The 18,115-nt window shown below is 40.5% G+C and overlaps 1 protein-coding gene across 1 annotated transcript; it reads right to left on the reverse strand.

Annotated features, from left to right (window-relative positions):
* Window positions 1–6,577: 6,577 nt before the first annotated feature.
* Window positions 6,578–10,538, reverse strand: LOC108953833 (LRR receptor-like serine/threonine-protein kinase HSL2). Its single transcript, XM_010025050.3, has 2 exons — window positions 7,582–10,538; window positions 6,578–7,176 (listed from the first exon to the last, which is right to left on the reverse strand). The coding sequence occupies exons 1-2, from the start codon at window positions 10,199–10,201 to the stop codon at window positions 6,791–6,793; spliced, it is 3,006 nt and encodes a 1,001-aa protein (XP_010023352.2). The 5' UTR covers window positions 10,202–10,538; the 3' UTR covers window positions 6,578–6,790.
* Between the last annotated feature and the right edge of the window lie 7,577 nt (window positions 10,539–18,115).

Below are 18,115 nucleotides of genomic sequence, written 5' to 3' on the forward strand. Positions count from 1 at the left end.
CCAGATTTTGCTGACTGGACGCGACATGGCCTGATCAACGCTAACATAGACGACTTTTAATAATATTTTTTTCTTTTTTCTTTTTTCTTTTTTCTTTTTTCTTTTTTCTTTTTCCTTTTTTCTTTTTTCTTTTTTCTTTTTTCTTTTTTTCTTTTTCTTTTTCTTCCAACCGGTCACCGGACCTCGACGACCGACCACCTCGACAAAGGGCCACGAGGGCAAAGCCTCGCCGCCCAGAGCGAGGTTCACCCTCCCAGCCACTAGCAAGGTGGCCAGTGAGATCGACCTCGACCTCATCGGCCATTGCCTCTGGCGGTCACCGAGGTCCAACGACCGGCTAGAGGAAGAAAAAAAGAAAAAGAAAAAAAAATTTTAAAAAATCAAAAATATCAAAATATTATTAAAAGTTGTCCACATCAGCACCGATCAGGCCATATCAGCCGCCTAGCGTCCAGTCAGCAAAATCAAGCCAAAATTAGCTGGAAAAAACTGAATTGGCACAACGTAAAAATGTTTAGAACTAAATCAGTACCAAAAAAAGGTTTAAAACTAAATTGGCACAAAGACAAAAGGTTTAGGACTTTTTTGGCACTTTTCCCTATATATGAAAGTATAAGATTTTCCATTTTGTAATATTAAATGTTATCAGACCAAAAAGAATAAAATGTTTTCCCACTTGATTGGCATTTCTTTACTAAATGTTTTCAAGATGAGATGCGGTAGAGGACTTGAAATTTCTTACATAGAATGTCATAAATGGAAACCTAAATAGCCGACCAATCCCGAATTAGGACGTAGATGGTGGAGTTTTTTTTTTTTTTGGTCGGAAAATAGACTATATTACTCATTAAGTAGGGAAAAGAGTACAACCCGCTAGCAGGGCTAATTACAAATCAGATCTAACAAAGGTGGAGGAGGTGAAGAGGCCCAAGTTGGGGAAAGGGAACCTCGACTGTGGGCTTTCGCAGCCCAGTCGGCTAGGGCATTTGCTGATCTTCTGCAATGATGCACCTTCAAATTCGAAAAAGAGGGCAAAATATCTTCGCACTCGGCAAGAAGGGCACGGCATTCCCACGGTGGGAGATGCTTGTGATTGATTGCTTCGACCAGCATCAGGCAGTCGGTTTCAATGATCAGGTCAAAGTGATGCTTTCCTTGTTGTAGAAGATCTTTTAGAGTATATAAGAAAGCTTGAATCTCCGTTGCAAGTGCAGAGGTTGCTGGAACGCTTTTGGTAAAGCCTCCGAGTAGACTTCCTGTATGATCCCGAGTGATGCTGGAGATCGCACCCAGATTTTCTGCAATAGGGAAGGCACCATCTATATTCACTTTGATCATGCCCTGCAACGGTGGGAGCTAGGTAGTGTTAGGGTTCGGCGATTTTTTTCCTGTCTTCAGTTGCTGCTTCAATTGTTGTTTCTGAACTGTAATATGCAGGTGGGTGAGAGCCAGAGCTGATTCAACAAGCTGGTCCGAGTGCGTGAAGTGATGGCGGAAGATGACATGATTTCTGGCCTTCCAGATCTGCCATAAAAGAGCTGCTATGGTCTCAAAATCCGGTACGTTACCTTTCTGTTGTGATATATCTGCAAGCCAAGCATCTATGCGATGAGTTGCATAAGCTGTTACATTGATTTGCACATTGGGATGGTTCCAAATATGTTGTGTCCAAGGGCACTGCAGAAATAAATGTTCTGTTGTTTCGGGGGAACGGGTAGAACAGAGTATACAAAATGGATCGTTGGTGATTCGGCGACGGAACAGATTGTACTTTGTAGGAACCGCATTGTGACTGATAGACCAGAGAAAGATGCGGATTTTAGGAGCCGTCTTGGTTTTCCAAATTTGCTTCCATAGATGACTGGGGGTAATATAAGATGAGGAAGGGCGAGAAACGATCTGTGTAGCCTGTGATTTCTATATGAAATGATAAGCACTCTTCACTGTGTATTGTCCATCTACAGTTTCTGTCCATACAAGTTTGTCTTCAGTAGATGCTGGCCACAATTTAATTGCCAGTATTTCTTTAACAATATGCTCATCAAATGTATGGTTGAGAAGCCGGATGTTCCATGCATTTTGTGTTGTATTTATGTAGCCTGCAACTGTTCTCGGTTCTTCTCTGTTAAGAGGTCCACATAAGGTTCCCATAGGTAGCCATTTATCTTGTCTAACATTGATCCTCTGGCCATTTCCGACTGACCAACACAACTTAGGAAGAATTGAATCTCGGCCCATTAGAAGACTTCGCCAGCCCCAGGAGGGTCGAGATCCCTGTTCAGCATGCCAAAAATCTGTAGATGGAAAATATAAGGCTTTGAAAAGTTTGCACCACAAAGATAAAGGATTTTGAAATAGTCTCCAGGCCTGCTTTCCCAAAAGGGCTTTATTGAAAGATAATAAGTCTCGAAAACCAACCCCCCTGTACTTTTTCTCTCTTTTAGAATATCCCAGCACTTCCAGTGAATTCCAAATTTAGTACTAGTGTGTTGCCACCAAAACTTAGCGATTTTCTGTTCAACAGACTTGCAGATAGAGACATGAATCTTAAATATTGACATCGCATACTGAGGTAGAGCCTGAATCACAGATTTTAATAGAACCTCATTCCCTCCTTTGGAAATCAACTGTTCTTTCCACCCTGCCAATTTAGCATTCACTCGTGTATGAATCCAAGCAAACATATCTCTCTTTGAGGATCCCCAATTTGAGGGAATGCCTAGATACTTTCCGGTTTTATCAAGGATTGGCACTCTTAGTTCTCCGGCCATATTTAACTTGAGAGACATAGGACAGTTTTTGCTAACAAACAGACCTGATTTATTTCTATTTATCTCTTGTCCTGTTGCAATCAAGATGGTTTAAAATGCTAGCCAAGTTTTGACATTCCCGAGTTTTACCATCTAGAAAAAGATCGCATCATCAGCAAAGAATAGATGGGATAAAACAGGACACCACTGTTAAGTTTCAGTCCTCGTAGATGACCCATATTGATAGCTTGTTGGATAAGAATGGATAACATATTAGCCACGAGTATGAATAAGTAGGGTGAAAGAGGATCTCCCTGCCTAATTCCCCTAGTTGGTTTAAAGTAAGGTAGATCTTCGCCATTGATCTTGACACTGAGAGAGGTAGTTTTAACACATTGCATCAGCCATATCACCCATCGATTATGAAAACCAATCTGGCGCAAATAGTCCTCCAAGAAGTCCCACTCAACCCTATCATAGGCTTTCTGCATATCCAGTTTTAGGAGCGCCTGAAATTTCTTCTTTCTCTGTCGAATTCTAAATTGATGTAAGACCTCTTGAACTATAAGAATGTTGTCCTGTATCTGTCTGCCTGACACAAATGCACTATGTTCTGTGGCAATCAAACCTGGTAGACAGCATTTTAATCGATTCGCTAGGACTTTGGAAATAATTTTGTATAGAAAATTACATAAACCGATGGGGGCGAAATTGATCTAACCTCTCTGGATTCGGTACTTTGGGAATCGACATATAGAAGTTACGTTAATATCGCAGGCAACACACCGCAATGAAAAAATTCTGCACTTTGTAGTAAAAACATCATCCCGTATAATGTCCCAATGACTATGATAAAAGAGGCCATTAAAACCGTCAGGTCCTGGAGCTTTGGTTGCTCCCAACTGGAAAGTAGCTAGTTGTACTTCCTCTCTTGTTACTTCAGCAATTAAATGATTATTCATTTCATCTGTCACTATCTTTGGGCATTGCATTAAAGTAGGGCCATAGTTTCGATGACCAGCAGTAGAATAAAGATTCTGAAAAAAAAAAACAGTTTGTCATGTGCCTCACCTGATCTAGGTCTCGAATCCAATCCTCATTTACATCTTTGAGCATGCTGATTCTGTTTCTCTTCCGTCTTTGAATCGTAGTAGCATGAAAAAAATTTAGTGTTTCTATCCCCCCCTCAACCAGTTGATGCGAGATCGCATTGCCCAGTAGTGTTCTTCCTGTATCCATATTTTATGAATATGTTCCTTCAGCGATTTAACCTGATTGTTATTATAATTGCAAGCAGGTTGATTAATGTGGTACTGGAGCTGCTGCTTTAAGAGATCTATTTGATGATGACCCGCAGTAAACTTCGTTCTGCTCCAATTAGCCAAAGCTGTAGTTGTCATCTGCAGTTTTTTGGAGATGCTGAAGGGGTGACTTAAGGCTGATGACCATGCATCTGAGACCACACTGTGGCATTCATCATCTTGAAGCCAATAAGATTCGAAGGTGAACCTCCTCTTCCTCCTTTTTAATTTGACTTCTGTAGTTAAGAGTAGAGGACAATGATCCGAGCCTATAGTAGGTAAAGCGTAAACTTCAGCTTCCGGATAGGTTAATCGCCATTCCATTGTGCACACAGCTCTATCTATTCGCTCCTTTACAGCTTCCTCGCCACTTCTATTGTTCACCCAAGTGTAGGCACAGCCTTTGGTCTCAAGATCCATCAAAGCACAGTCATTTAATAAATCTCTAAAGGATTGCAACCGATATTGCTGAGGTAAGCGTTTTCCCACCTTCTCCCAATGGTTCAAAATTTCATTAAAGTCGCCGATGCACACCCAAGGTAGGGTATGTAGATGGCTGAGTTGACGCAAAATTGTCCATAGATGTTGTCGCTGTTGAAATACTGCCGGTGCATGCAGAAAAGTAATACCCATAGTTGACCTTTTCAAAACATCTGAACAGATAGTATCAATATGATGAGGATCATGAGTGTGGATAGTAAGATTAACCTGTTCATTCCAAAAAATAACCAATCCTCCAGCCAAACCTTGGGGATTTACCACAAAACTATTTTGGTATTGCAGTCTTCGTTGTAAGCGCTTGATAACTGGTTCCTGGTTTTTTGTTTCCATCAAAAAGATAATCTCGGGCCGATCATGGACCACTAGGTCCTTTAAAGCTTGAATTGTCAGGGAGGCTCTTCCGACAAATAAATTGTTTGCTTTGGAAACGATGCTAGACCTTCTTCTTTTTTTTATCAGCAAAACATCATCGCTTGATTTACTATTTAATGCTAGGGAAAATTACACTCAGAGCGTCAGTGCAAAGAAGATCAAATAAAGCGGGGGGATTAGATATCCGGTTAAGGGTAGTCTGCTTGTGCGGCATGCCTTCGCTATCCAATCCGCAGATCGGTTCGTGCTCCTATTGCGGTGGGCCAAGGATAGGCCCGGTAGATGATCGAGTTGTGCTCGGGCCCGGTTCGAAGCGGTTGCGGTTCCCAACTCAGTTCGGTTGAAGTCTTTAACGCGTGCACTAAAGGCAAACAGTCAGAGTGTACTTGAGGAGAGAGAAATCCACGGCTTCGTACGAATTTTAGGGTTTCTTCCATCACGATCGCTTCCGCGTGAAGAGGCGAAGTGGCCTCGACTATCTTGGCGAATCCATCGACGAGGAACCCTCTGTGATCTCTGCATTGATGTAGCCTTTCTGGGTACAATCCTTTGCTCCTTACTCCAAGCGAATTTTCACTCGTAGAATCTCCTTAATTGGACCCAAATCTTTCTGTCTCGAATTCACCAGTCAACTATGCCATCATAATATCAATCTCAAGATATATTCTTGGTAGTTATCAACTCGAAGAAGTGATTATACGAAGGAATTGTCAGGGATTTTTATCGAATGCATATACATACTTGTCAAATAGAATTATCAGAGAATTTTATCAAGTGCATGGAAATCTTATACTTACTTCTTGAGTAGTCACCGCATACTACCAGGCACGGCAGTCACTACAGCATTATTGTTGACTGTAAAGCTTTTCTCTTTCATTGGAAGCCCACAACCTATAACAATTTCTCAACCAACGAAAATGTTGATGCCATTGAAAGTTAGAAAGGGACCAAACACTTGAGCGTTTCTTACAAAAAGGAAATTCCAACTTTCAATCCCGCGATAATTTTTGCCCCTACTTTTAAGCTTCACTTAAAAGGGCACCAATTTTAATTTGTGAGACAATTTTGGCCATCATAGATTTACCGTTAAAATGTGTGTGATGTCTAAGATGGCTCACGGATGCTGACATTGCTAACAAGAAGCGCCATTTTAACAGACATGCTTCCATATATAATCAACATCTCATTTCCAAACACATATTACGGCTACAACATCGTTCTACTAAACACACGCACACACACACGAAACCCCATTAATTAGCTCAAAAACAACATCGTTCTACCTTTTTAGTGGGAACAATGTTGTTTAACGCAACTCCAAATTATCTTCAATTCAGATTGGAAATAATTTATTATCGTTACATGCGAGAGTTTGCTCACATGACAATCACATTTTATCTTTCTAGGGGCGAAATTCATTCCTCAGGTAAAAGTTGGTGTCCTTGCACGTAGCATTTGTAAGTTTCAAAAAATCTTCATCCCAAATACCATGCCACATCTTATTATTGGCATTTGGGATAAATGTTTTTAAAATATATGAAATTCAAGTGATCAATTAAGGGCTATAGCACTCAAATGAACATTATTTTTTATTTATTTTTTTAAGTCATGGCAGTCAAGTAATCAAAAAAAAAGTTAAGATATTCAAGTGAGTGTAATACGAAAGTTAGAATTAAAATTACTCAGCGATTGAAAGCTATTGTTCTTTTAATAAAAATCCCAAACACTTGAAGAGGTAAAAAAAGAGGGTAGCGGAAGATCTATCTCACAAGCCTTTCCCTACCTTCAAACTACAGTTGACGATGCACCCAGCATATATTATACATGCACACTGACCACTAAACCGAGAGCCAAAAATGACAGCTCCTACCATTTGGAACGGGCGAACTTCTTGTCCTTGAGCAACTCGACCACGCGCCTCATGGTGGGCCTGCTGATCGGCAACGCGGAAGTGCAAGAGAGAGCTATGTTCAAGACCTTCTCAATCTCTTCATAGTCGCTCGCGGACGGGGTCAACCTCGGATCCACGAGCTGCGCGAGATCGCCGAAGCACCACCCGGGCTCGCCATCACAATTCGCATCCCCTTCCGCCTCGGGAGCTGACAACGCGACGTCGATGACCCACTTCACGATGTGCTTGTTCTCGCCGAACGAAGGATCGTTCGGCCTTTTGCCAGTGATCAACTCTAGGAGCAACACGCCGAAACTGTAGACATCGCTCTTCTCGTTCACTTTCATAGTGTATGCATACTCTGTGAAAACCAAGAAAAAAAAAATCAATTTAAGAGCCACCATTAGACTACCCTTGCAAGTCAAATGGGTTTGAGAACATTATTGCTGTATAAAGAATTCAGAAAATGAGCAGCACTTGCCCATATTAAAATGACTAAAAAATACCAAATCCATTTAAGAACTCTCTGTTCAAATCGGGTTGACTTCAGTCAAAGATGAACGAAGGCATGGGCTAAAAAGGCCAAAACATACAACTCACAAGCACTTTCCCATGGACCCCACATCGGCAAAATAATATTATCGCGTTGAACATGGGGCCTACTAGTCTTCTAGTTTAGTGGAAGCGAACACTAGCAACCAAAGAGGGACCACATAATCAAACAGACAATGATGAAAACGAAAGGATTGGGATAGGCAATACGCACCTGGCGCGATGTAGCCACAGGATCCGGCCACCTTCGACATCTCCCCGGTCGCCGCCGCCGCCTCCTGTTGCAACATCTTCGCCAACCCGAAGTCGGCGACCCGCGGCGTGAAGTCCTCGTCCAATAGGATGTTGTTGCTCTTCACGTCCCGGTGCACGATGGCAGGCACGCAGTCGTGGTGCAGGTAGGCCAGGCCCTTAGCCGCGCCCACTGCTATCGCGAACCGCTGGCCCCAGTCGAGGAATTCTCCGCTCTTGGGCCCGTGCAGGACGTCGCCCAGGCTCCCGTTCTCCATGTACTCGTAGACTAAAAGACTGCTCTCCTCGGCCGAGCACGTGAACAGCAACTTTACTATATTGGCGTGGCGGACGTGACCCAGAGTCTCCACCTCCGATTTGAACATGGACTCGATGTCCGGGGCCTGGGTCTTCGCCCAGAGCTTCTTCACCGCCACCATCTGACCCGACTTGAGCCTAATCCGGTAGACCTCGCCCGACCCTCCAGAGCCGATCTTGTTCTCCTCTATTAACTGATCGACGATCTCATTGCTAAACTTGACCCGCTGGAACGTGGTTATTTTCCACAACCGTCTCGATTTGCCTCTGAACCAATGCAGCTTCGTCCTGAGGAACCAAACCAGGGACGCGAAAAGGAGCATAATGCATACGGCTAGAGCTATGAGCACGTAGAAAGCGACAGGCCGGGCTCTTGTGCACTTCGGGAACGGCTTCAGATCCGAGCTGCAGAGGTTCGGGTTGCCCATTAAGCCCGAAACATAGAGCTCGCGATCGAAGCCCGGTGGTATCTCGCCGGAAAGTTTATTGTGCGATATATTGAACTTATTAAGCGTCAGTTTAGTCAGCTCCGTTGGGATCTCGCCGGAAAGCGAGTTCCCTGAGAGGTCCAAGTACATCAGCACCGGCAAGTCGCCCAATTGAACCGGTATGCTCCCAGTGAGCCGGTTGTTCGAAAGGTTCAACTCCGCCAAATGGGCCCATGGCCCTACTGAACTCGGAATCGGGCCGGTGAGCAAATTGCCTTGCATCTTGAGCTTCTGCAAACTGCCCAAATTGGTGATACACGTCGGGAGTCCACCGCCAAACCGGTTGTTGCTCACATCAACAACGGTGAGGTTCGAGAGCTGGCAAATCTCCGCCGGAATATCACCAGAGAAGCTGTTGCCGGCGATCAGAAGTGACGTCACGCCCTTGGGCCCTGAAATCGACCGCGAAATCGCTCCTTCAAACTTATTGTAGCTCATGTCAAGGTGCGAGAGTCCCTGGAGGCCCCAAAACCCGGCCGGCACTTCGCCGGAGAGTCCGTTGTTGCTGATTCGGACATATCCGAGAGAATCACAACTCGCTAGCGAACTCGGCAGGCTTCCTGTGAAGCGATTGTTGAAGGCGATAACTCTCTGGAGCTTGCCTCTGGAACAGAGATTCTCAGGCAACTCGCCGGTGAAAGAGTTGGTGGAGACGTCGAACTCCACCAAGTCGGAATTCTTGCCCAAATCGGCTGGTAATTTCCCGGTGAAAGAGTTGTTGAAGAGCTTCAGCTGCTGCAAATTTGGGTTCGACGCCAGAACCGCGGGAATCTCGCCTTTGAATAAGTTGTCATTTAGGTTCAGGGACGTGAACGGATATGCAGCGATCTTCTCCGGCAGGACACCGGTGAGACCGTTCTGAGAGACGTCCAATTGCATGAGATTGCTCAAATTGCTGATCCCCTCTGGCAACTCGCCCGATAAGTTGTTGTGGTACAGTTCAATTTGCTCGACGCTTCGCAGCCCGGCGATGGCATCAGGAATTTTCCCCGACAGCATATTGTAGGACAAATCGAAGTTCTTCAGAGAAGTGAGCTTCCCGATTGAGCTCGGGATTTCTCCGACGAGATTCGATTTCGCTACCCAGAGAATCTCGAGCCTGGACAGGTTTCCGATCTCCGGAGGCAGAGGGCCCTGCGCGTACGGGTTGTAACCGATATTGAGCTGAGTCAACTGGCTAAGATTACCCAAGAAGGAAGGTATCGAGCCGTTGAGCAAGTTCGAGTACAGCGAGAGGACACTCAGCGCCGGCAACCGGCCGAAGCTAGCCGGAAACTCGCCGGTGAAGTTGTTGTACGATAGGTCGAGGAACCGGAGGTCGGCGAACCCGGGCGAGAGGTCCGGCAGCTGGCCGACGAAGTAGTTGCTGGAGATGTTGAGCCACTGGAGATGCGAGCAGAGCGAGAGCGACGGCCCCGCGACGGTGCCGTTGAAGGAGTTGTCGCCGAGCGAGAGTTTCCGCAGGGTCCGGATCCGGCAGAAGTCGTACGGGAACCTGCCGGCGACGTTCAGTTCCGAGAGGTCGATCGCGACGACAGAGCGGTTCCGGGTCTCGCACGTGACCCCGGTCCAGTTGCAGGGGCTACGGTCGGCGGTGGGGGCCCAGTCGTCGAGCTGGCCGTCCGGGTCCTCGAGCTGGGCGGCCTTGACGCGGAGCAAGATCTCGTAGTCGCCGCCGGCGGCGAGGGCCAGAGGCAACAAGAACAAGCAGCAGCAGCAGCACAGCAGGGACCAAGAACGGAGCACGAGCCACAGGGCAGACGCGAGCTCGCCGCGACGGCGATGGGCGGTCGCCATTTCTTTCCCAGGAAACCGCGGACGGGAAGGTCTAAGTTGCAGTCTAGTGCTCACGCACGACTAGACCGTCACATGCATGGCGCGACGGCGGCGGTGGCGGAGCGACTGCGGCTTGAAGGAGAAGGTGGTGGCGTTCACATGGAAAGATCCACGCGCATGAGGATGATAATGTTCGTGGAAAGAGAGGGGAAAGAGAGGAGATCTTCGTTGCCTAGCGACGGCAATAATGGTGGGAGACCATGATTGCAGGGGCTTTGGGGGAAAAATTGTATTGATTGGATTCTTCTCTTTTTTAACTTTAGGGGTGGGAAGGAGCTTGGAAGTGACGAAGTGTCTTTGCGTAGGATTGAGGGTTTTTATAAAGCCGCCCCACCTTGATTTAAAGAACATCGCCTCGGAAAGCGATGTTAGTGGTCGAATTAACTCTAGTTTAACAAATTTGGTCTCCGGTTGTCAGGGAAAAAGAAAAGGAATAATACCCAAAAAATTCCAAGTCGATACATTTATAACAAATTTTATCTTAAATTAACCTTAAACTGATATATCTATAATAAAATTACACTTCGTAAGTTTTCGTTAAATTTTACTATCAAATTGATAAGTTAAGTGACACGTAACAATTAACAAGTGCAGCAATTTAAGGTTTCACCTTTAATTTGATCAGTTTGTGGTACCAATGTAATTTAGTGAAAACTAACGAAAGATAAAATTGGTCATAAATGTAATAGTTTAGAATTTTAGTGGTCAAAAATTACTTTTGAATAAATTTATCATAGATGAACCAGTTTTTGGATTTTTTTAAATAATATTAGAATAAATTTGTTATAAATATACCACTTTGGAATTTTTTGTTATATTAAGCCAAAAAATAATGAAGTGTTTGGGTTCATTTATTTCATAAAAAAAAAATGGTTGAAAAACAATTTTCTAAAATGAATAATATTTTCATTATTATTCATTTTTTTTTATAAATGATATAAATGATCATATTTAAGAAAACATTTTCAAAATTAATCATTAATCGTAAAACAAACGAAGCCCTTATATTATAATATTTTCTTTTGTGACATTCGTGTCTCATCGATATTGGCTCAATCTTGGGTCACCATCGGTGGGACTTTTTATTAAGTACTTTGGTTTTATCTATTGCCAGAACACTTCATATTCTCACAAATATATAAAAATCGACGAATAGATCTATGTGTGTATTTTTATAATTTTTTTCACACCCTGGGAATAAATGAAAGTTAATTTCCAAAAGCATATTCAATCTCTACTTATAGAAAATTATTTCGTGATTCAGCTTGATTGCCCTTAAAAATGGTAAATTGAGTTGGAGAAAGTAAAGTTCATGCATAATATGTCGCTAAAGGAAGTGTGTGACTTTTTGTTGTACCGAAATTAGAACGAACTGGATTTCGATGTATCAAATCGGATTACCTATGATTGCTCGTCACTGGGATGATAGTTTATGCATTTAATATTGATATGGTGAGCTGAACTACAATTACATGAAAGATTTTTTTCTATCAAATCTTTGCAAAAGTTACATAAAATTATTCTAAGTCCTGGAACATCTACCATTAAAATTTAAAATAATAATAATAATAATAATAATAATAATAATAATAATAATAATAATAATAATAATAATAATAATAATAATAAATCATGAGAAAATTTTAAGTGAATTTACATGTCAATATTTAAATGTAATGAAAACTTTAGATGTTTTTGAATAAAGAAGGTCAAAGTGCATGGCATCTCATAATTAAATTCAATAAAAAGTAAAAAGTAAAAGTGAAATCAGACACGTTCAAATGCATTTAGATGGTCATTGCAACACACATTGACATCATTATTTTTGTAATGAAAGATAATGTTAGGGTACATTTGTACTAAATTTGAAGGTTGGAAGCTAAGTGGGGAAAAAAAGTGAAAAAGCATTGCCCCTCACGGGTTGGAAACGTGTTGTAAATTTAAATTATCCTTTGATTACATTTACATGTCATGTTATTAGAGTCAAACAGTTTTCAAATACGAGCTCGAATTGATTAAATATGTAACTCTTCATGCATGGCTCCTCTACAACTTTATTTTAATTTTCTATTAGTCGTTGACATTAAAACTCTGGTTAGTATAAATCTACGTCAAGGAAATATCAAATTAAGATGATCCTCACCCACCATCTTCAATCTAATCTTGAACATTCTAATCTATATTCAAAAAGGAAAAAAAAAAAATTATGTAATTATCTTTTGCCAGATTACATATTTTGTATAAAGTATTGCTAGGATTTGGCGCACATTCTAAAGAAATGGAGAGGAAAAAGCAAGAAAGAGAATTGAAGACATAAAATTTTACCCACTTTTAAATTAGGGTTATGTCTAGTAGAGTATTCCATTATAATTAATACCGCACATCTCTGCGTTACATCCCTTAATCACAAAACGAGAGAGAGATGCCCCCGCGACCCCTACCAAGGCCCCTCAATCCCCAACAAGTGGCGTTATACATATACTGAAACTAACGCACAAAACTAATATATTAAGAAGCACTTCTAGAGAATACGAGCTGAGATTTCCAATTGGATAATACAGAGAATGTCATATTACTTTCTTTCTCGATTTTGATAAATTGTTTTTAATTTATTTGTCTTGATTTTTCAATATAGGTCTTATTTAATCATGAAATCCATAGTAGGAAATAAATTATGTATTTTATTCCTTAAATAAGTGTTTGATAAGTATTTTGTCTTATTCAGTAATAAAAAATTTTACTAATTAGAAGTGGAAATTCTTTGGGTGCCTGATATGATTGATGACTCGATTTTTGCTTCCACAGGCAGCAAACTGCTGGCACCCACCTTTACAGGAGTTGATAATCTTTTGACGCTTCCGAGGACAACTAGTTAGCGAAAATGACCCAAAGATGGGAAAGGACAGGTTCCTTCTCTAGAGGGCATGAATATTATGGAAATTTTCTTTTTTGGCCATCAGATACTCCGCTAGATTTTGCTTTTTTGGCTCGGTAAGCTGGACAGACTCGATGAAACCTTGCTGGCCAAGTTACAGCCAAAAGCGAAGAATAACTTATTAAAGGCATTCCAAACATTCATACATAGAATCAGTGAGGGTCAATTCGGTTTTAGTCATTTTGATAAGATGCTCCACCATCTACAGAATGCACACGAAGCAAATCATTCTCTTCTTATTGAATAAAGTTCATTATCACTTGGATGAAGCTTCACTTAACAGGAAAGTATGCAAAGAATAATGAAGCTTCTACTATCCTTGTCTCCAACTACAAGGAGGGGTCCCCTTCTATCCGAATAATAGGATTCGTATAGTTTGTTGTTGTAACATATTCATTGTGTCATTTCTAATACTACTTGTCCTTTTTATTTGGACCAACGATCCCGACAACAAATCAACAAGTTGGATCTGAGTCCCTCCTACGAAACCTTTTGGTGGGACTTTGGAAAGTGATGCGTTCATCAGCTTAAACATGCATTAATCCTGTGTGTGTTGATACTTCATTAATAAATATGACCTATCCTCGGAAGATGTAACTCAAATACATAGTAATAATCATGTGACTATGCTGCTTGCTCTAGTAAAGTTATGAAATATATGAACTTTGGGGCAAAACCCTAATATATATTTATACTTGTTGAAATGAAACATTGAACTTAGTTCAATAATATTAGCCTCTAATCTAAGGTTGTTGGCCCCAAGGGCAAGGACAACTGTAAGTGTTTTTTTTTTTTTATGTGAACTATATTAAATTGATATTATACTTTACCATTTTACGGAATTGATCTGATAATGTGAGATATAAGGTTTCTTAATTAATCTAATATGGAGTTAGTTAGTGTGAGCGGAGTTGAGGCCAGCCCTTGATAAGAGAGCCGATGGTTTAAAACTTTATAAATAGTGCCCAAATTTCTCCTATAACCTTGACGCACAAATATCCCCACATAATGAGCATTTATTGGATGCTAAGGGTGAGGAGCAATCTCATTGAATGAATTTCAATCAAAAAAGAAAATCTCATTGAATGAATGACACATAGGGCAATAAATGAGAGGTTCTTGAGTTTGGATCATCGCTATTAAGTATAAAAAACAATGGATTCCAAATCATGTGCACAAATCTATTTAGTTGATTATATATGTATTTTTTATTCTAACTATAGAAATCTTGGGGTGTGCTTTCACAGTTTACATAACTGTCGATGCTTGGATCCCTAGTAGCCATACCCAATAACCCGGCTATCATGCCCAAGTCACTAGTATTTAGGCTTGAGTCCACAAAGATTGAATATGAGATTTCGGTGTTTTGCTCAAGTCCCCAGTGGCCATGCGCAAGTTACTAACTCCTTTGCCGAAGTCATCAACCCTTAGAGCCATGACTATGGAGGCTAGACTCAGCTCCTCGATAGCTGAGATCCTAGTGTCTATGCCTGGGTTCTCTATAGCCATACAGGGACTCAACTCATATGTCCAAGAAACTGGGGCCCAAGCCCAAGTCCATAGAGGCTGAGCTCGAGTCCCTCATGGTTTTGCATGAGACCCTAGTGCCCATGCCCGACTCTCTAACGGCCATGTCAAGAGCTCAACAATTCTATTTGAGTCCCCAATGGCTATGATTGGAATCTTAGTTTATGTGCTTAAGTCCCCAAAGACCATGCTAAGGAACCCGACTATTGTGCTCAAATGAAGGCTCAAGTCTCTCTAGGCTAGACTAGGTTCGGGTGCCCATGCCTTGATCCATCAGGGCATGCCTGCATTCCCAACTCCCACATCCAAGTCATTAATGTCTAGCCCCGTTTTCTTGGCAAACAAGCCTACGTCCACAAAGGTTTGGGCCTAGGTCCCTTGAGGACAGCTTTAAGCCCGATGCTCGTATTTTAGTCCTTGAGGTAGTGCCTAGGTACCTAGTTGTTGCACCCAAATTATCGATGTCCGGGCCTCAGTCCCCGATGCCCATGCTAGAGTTCCCAGCGGTTGGACTTGAGAAATCCTAACTCCTGCAACTAGAACTTGGTGGTTGGGTAATATGAACATCACACAAATAGTACATGTCTTTTTAGGAAAATGAAATTAAGTTTTCCTTTTTGAACGACAAATAATAATTTCTAATTCATTTTCAGATTTCATCTAAATATTAGAAAATATTGTATTTTTCCTAAAAATACTATTTGAAAGACATTATCTGAAAATGTCAAATTTTCTCAAAATAAACTGAGCCTAAGTTTATACGTGGGTAGCACATAGTTGTCATGAATGACTGTCATCTCATTATGTAGTTGACTTGGACATGTAATAGGCCTGATTTGTCACCGGATATATTTAAATGGAAGCTTCACTGTAGCAAAAAGTTGTGGCGAGAATATGAAGGGATCCAAAAAAAAATTCTAAGATGTAGAACTTGTATGGCGTTTTCCCATTAAATGCATAGCTTTGAAGATGAGCAATGGGTCGTATCACCATGAGTTCCTATACAAATCCATAATTAAAAAACGTTTATGTACATTTTTTAAAAAGGATCATATAGTTTTTAAAAGTGTTAATACCATAAGAAACTTCAAATTGGTATATATATGACAAATTTACAATAAACTAATATTTTGACCATAAAAACCTCAAATTGATATATATGTGACAAATTTACTCTATGTTAGTTTTCGTTAAGTTTTATAGTAAAAAATTGAGTTAAATTACACATGACAGTTGATAGGTATATCGATTTAAGATTTTACCCTCCGTTTGTCATAGGTGCATTAGTTTGTAATTGTTCATGGTATTAATCCAATTTAATAGTTAACCGAGGTTAAATTTGTCATGAATATATCAATTTTGGATTTTTAGTGGTCAAAAATTAGTTTGGGATAAATTTGTCTTACGTTTACCAAATTGGAGTTTTTAGTTATCAAAAAATTAGTTCGAGATAAATTTATCACGTATCTATCAATTTAAAGATTTTTGTGGTACCAATCATTTTTAAAAAGGGTACCATCACCTTTTTGAACAAATCTAGCAGTAGGTGCTAACTAAGACTTAACAAAATTAAAAAAATTCCTAGAGAAAAAGCATTAGCTATGAACTACTCGCAAATGTATCCTTTAACCTCGAGGCAATGAATCGGTGCAGTGGTCAGATCTAGAAATGGTCTAGGGACTATGGCATCCAATTTCTTAGGCGAGAATAACTATACTATGATGGTTGTGTGAGATTTTGTCATATTATTGTCAACTTTTCTAAAAATTTACGTTATCAGATAAAAGCGTAATTTAATATTTATGTATTCTATCATTCCACCTCATACTTAGTCTGGTTTTCTTCTTCTTCTTCTTCTTCTTCTTCTTCTTCTTCTTCTTCTTCTTCTGCATACTATCAAATGTGTATATATTTAATTGGGGAAGCAAATGGGATCTAGAAAGATTTGAACTCAAGACATTCTACTCTAATATTATGTGAGATTTTGTAGGACTATTGTCAACAATTCTAAAAACTTAAATTTGTAATTGAAAGCATAATTTAATATTTAAGTATTCTATCAAGTTGTCAATGCCTAGCAAGCCTTAAAGAATAATGACATTTAAATGGTACCGTGATAGTTTTGTCCCTCAGAAGCCTCATGTAATTGAAAACCCCACATGATAGTAACCAAGGTGGTCACTTACCTATGGGGAAAATTACCAAGTTCTAAACCTATTAAAATTGTGCCAATTCAATTCTATATATTTTTTTGGCCAATTGAGTCGTAAACATTTTGTATTTGTGACAATTTAAGCCATCTAGTCAATTTTGGTTTGCCCTCAACACTAACATAAATGTTAACCATCCTAAGTGATGCAACCAGTGTTGACATGAACAAGTTTACATAATATTATAATAAAATTTCAAATTTTTCTATTTATTCTTTTTCTTTTCTTTTCTTTACTTTCTTCTTCCTCTAGCCAATCATCGACTCGTGACTAGCCAGAGGCGGGGTCAACAAGACCTTGCTAGATTTGGCGATGTTCAAGCCTTGCCCTCACTAGATCCAACAAGGTCTTGCCTCGCCTAGCCACTGGCGATAGTTGAGCTTGCAAGGTGAGAGGTTGAGCCTTGCCCATCCATGGCTAGACTCTCGCCGACTTTGCCTCTAGCTAATCGCCAACAATGACATATTGGAGGATGAAGGAAGTTAAAAATTAAAAAGAAAGAGAAAAAAATTAAGATAAGCGCCAACAATGACATATTGGAGGATAAAGGAAGTTAAAAATTAAAAAGAAAGAGAAAAAAATTTAAGACAAGCATACATAAATTTAACAAATTTTAAAATATCATTAAAAATTATCCACGTTAGCGTTGATGGCATCATGTAAGATGATCCACACTCATGTCAATGTTGGCAAGTCACTTTTTCCTGGATGGATTGAATTGGCACAAATAGAAAAGGTTTAGGACTCACTTAGCTAAAGAAAAAGGTTGAAGATTGAATTAATACAATTACAATAGGTGTATGAGTCTTTTGGTAATTTTTACTTAGTTTATGGCATCTTGCGAGATGGTGGCCAACCTCATTATCAGACCCTCTCACTCCCTATTGAAACCGTAGTTTAATATTTAAGTATTCTATCAAATTGTTGATGCCTATCAAGCCTCAAGCAATAATGACATTCAAATGGTACCATGATAGTTGTGTCCCTCGAAAGCCTCATGTAATAGCAACCCCTACATGATAGTCACTAAGGTGGTCGCTTACCTTAATTTATGGGGAAAATTATCAAAAAAGTTCTAAATCTATTACAATTGTGCCAATTCAATTCGAAACTTTTTTTAGCCAATTAAGTTATAAACTTTTTGTATTTATACCAATATAGTCCATTCGGTCAATTTTGATCGGCTAGTCGACATTGACATGG

Source organism: Eucalyptus grandis, chromosome 8, assembly GCF_016545825.1.
Source record: "Eucalyptus grandis isolate ANBG69807.140 chromosome 8, ASM1654582v1, whole genome shotgun sequence".
In the NCBI taxonomy this organism is placed as follows: Eukaryota; Viridiplantae; Streptophyta; class Magnoliopsida; order Myrtales; family Myrtaceae; genus Eucalyptus; species Eucalyptus grandis.

Excerpts from the sequence above, each read along its gene's own strand:
- LOC108953833 (XM_010025050.3), bottom strand. The coding sequence starts at position 10,201 with ATGGCGACCGCCCATCGCCGTCGCGGCGAGCTCGCGTCTGCCCTGTGG. Across the intron at positions 7,177-7,581 it reads CTGTGGCTACATCGCGCCAG|AGTATGCATACACTATGAAA; the intron begins GTGCGTATTGCC and ends TGGTTTTCACAG.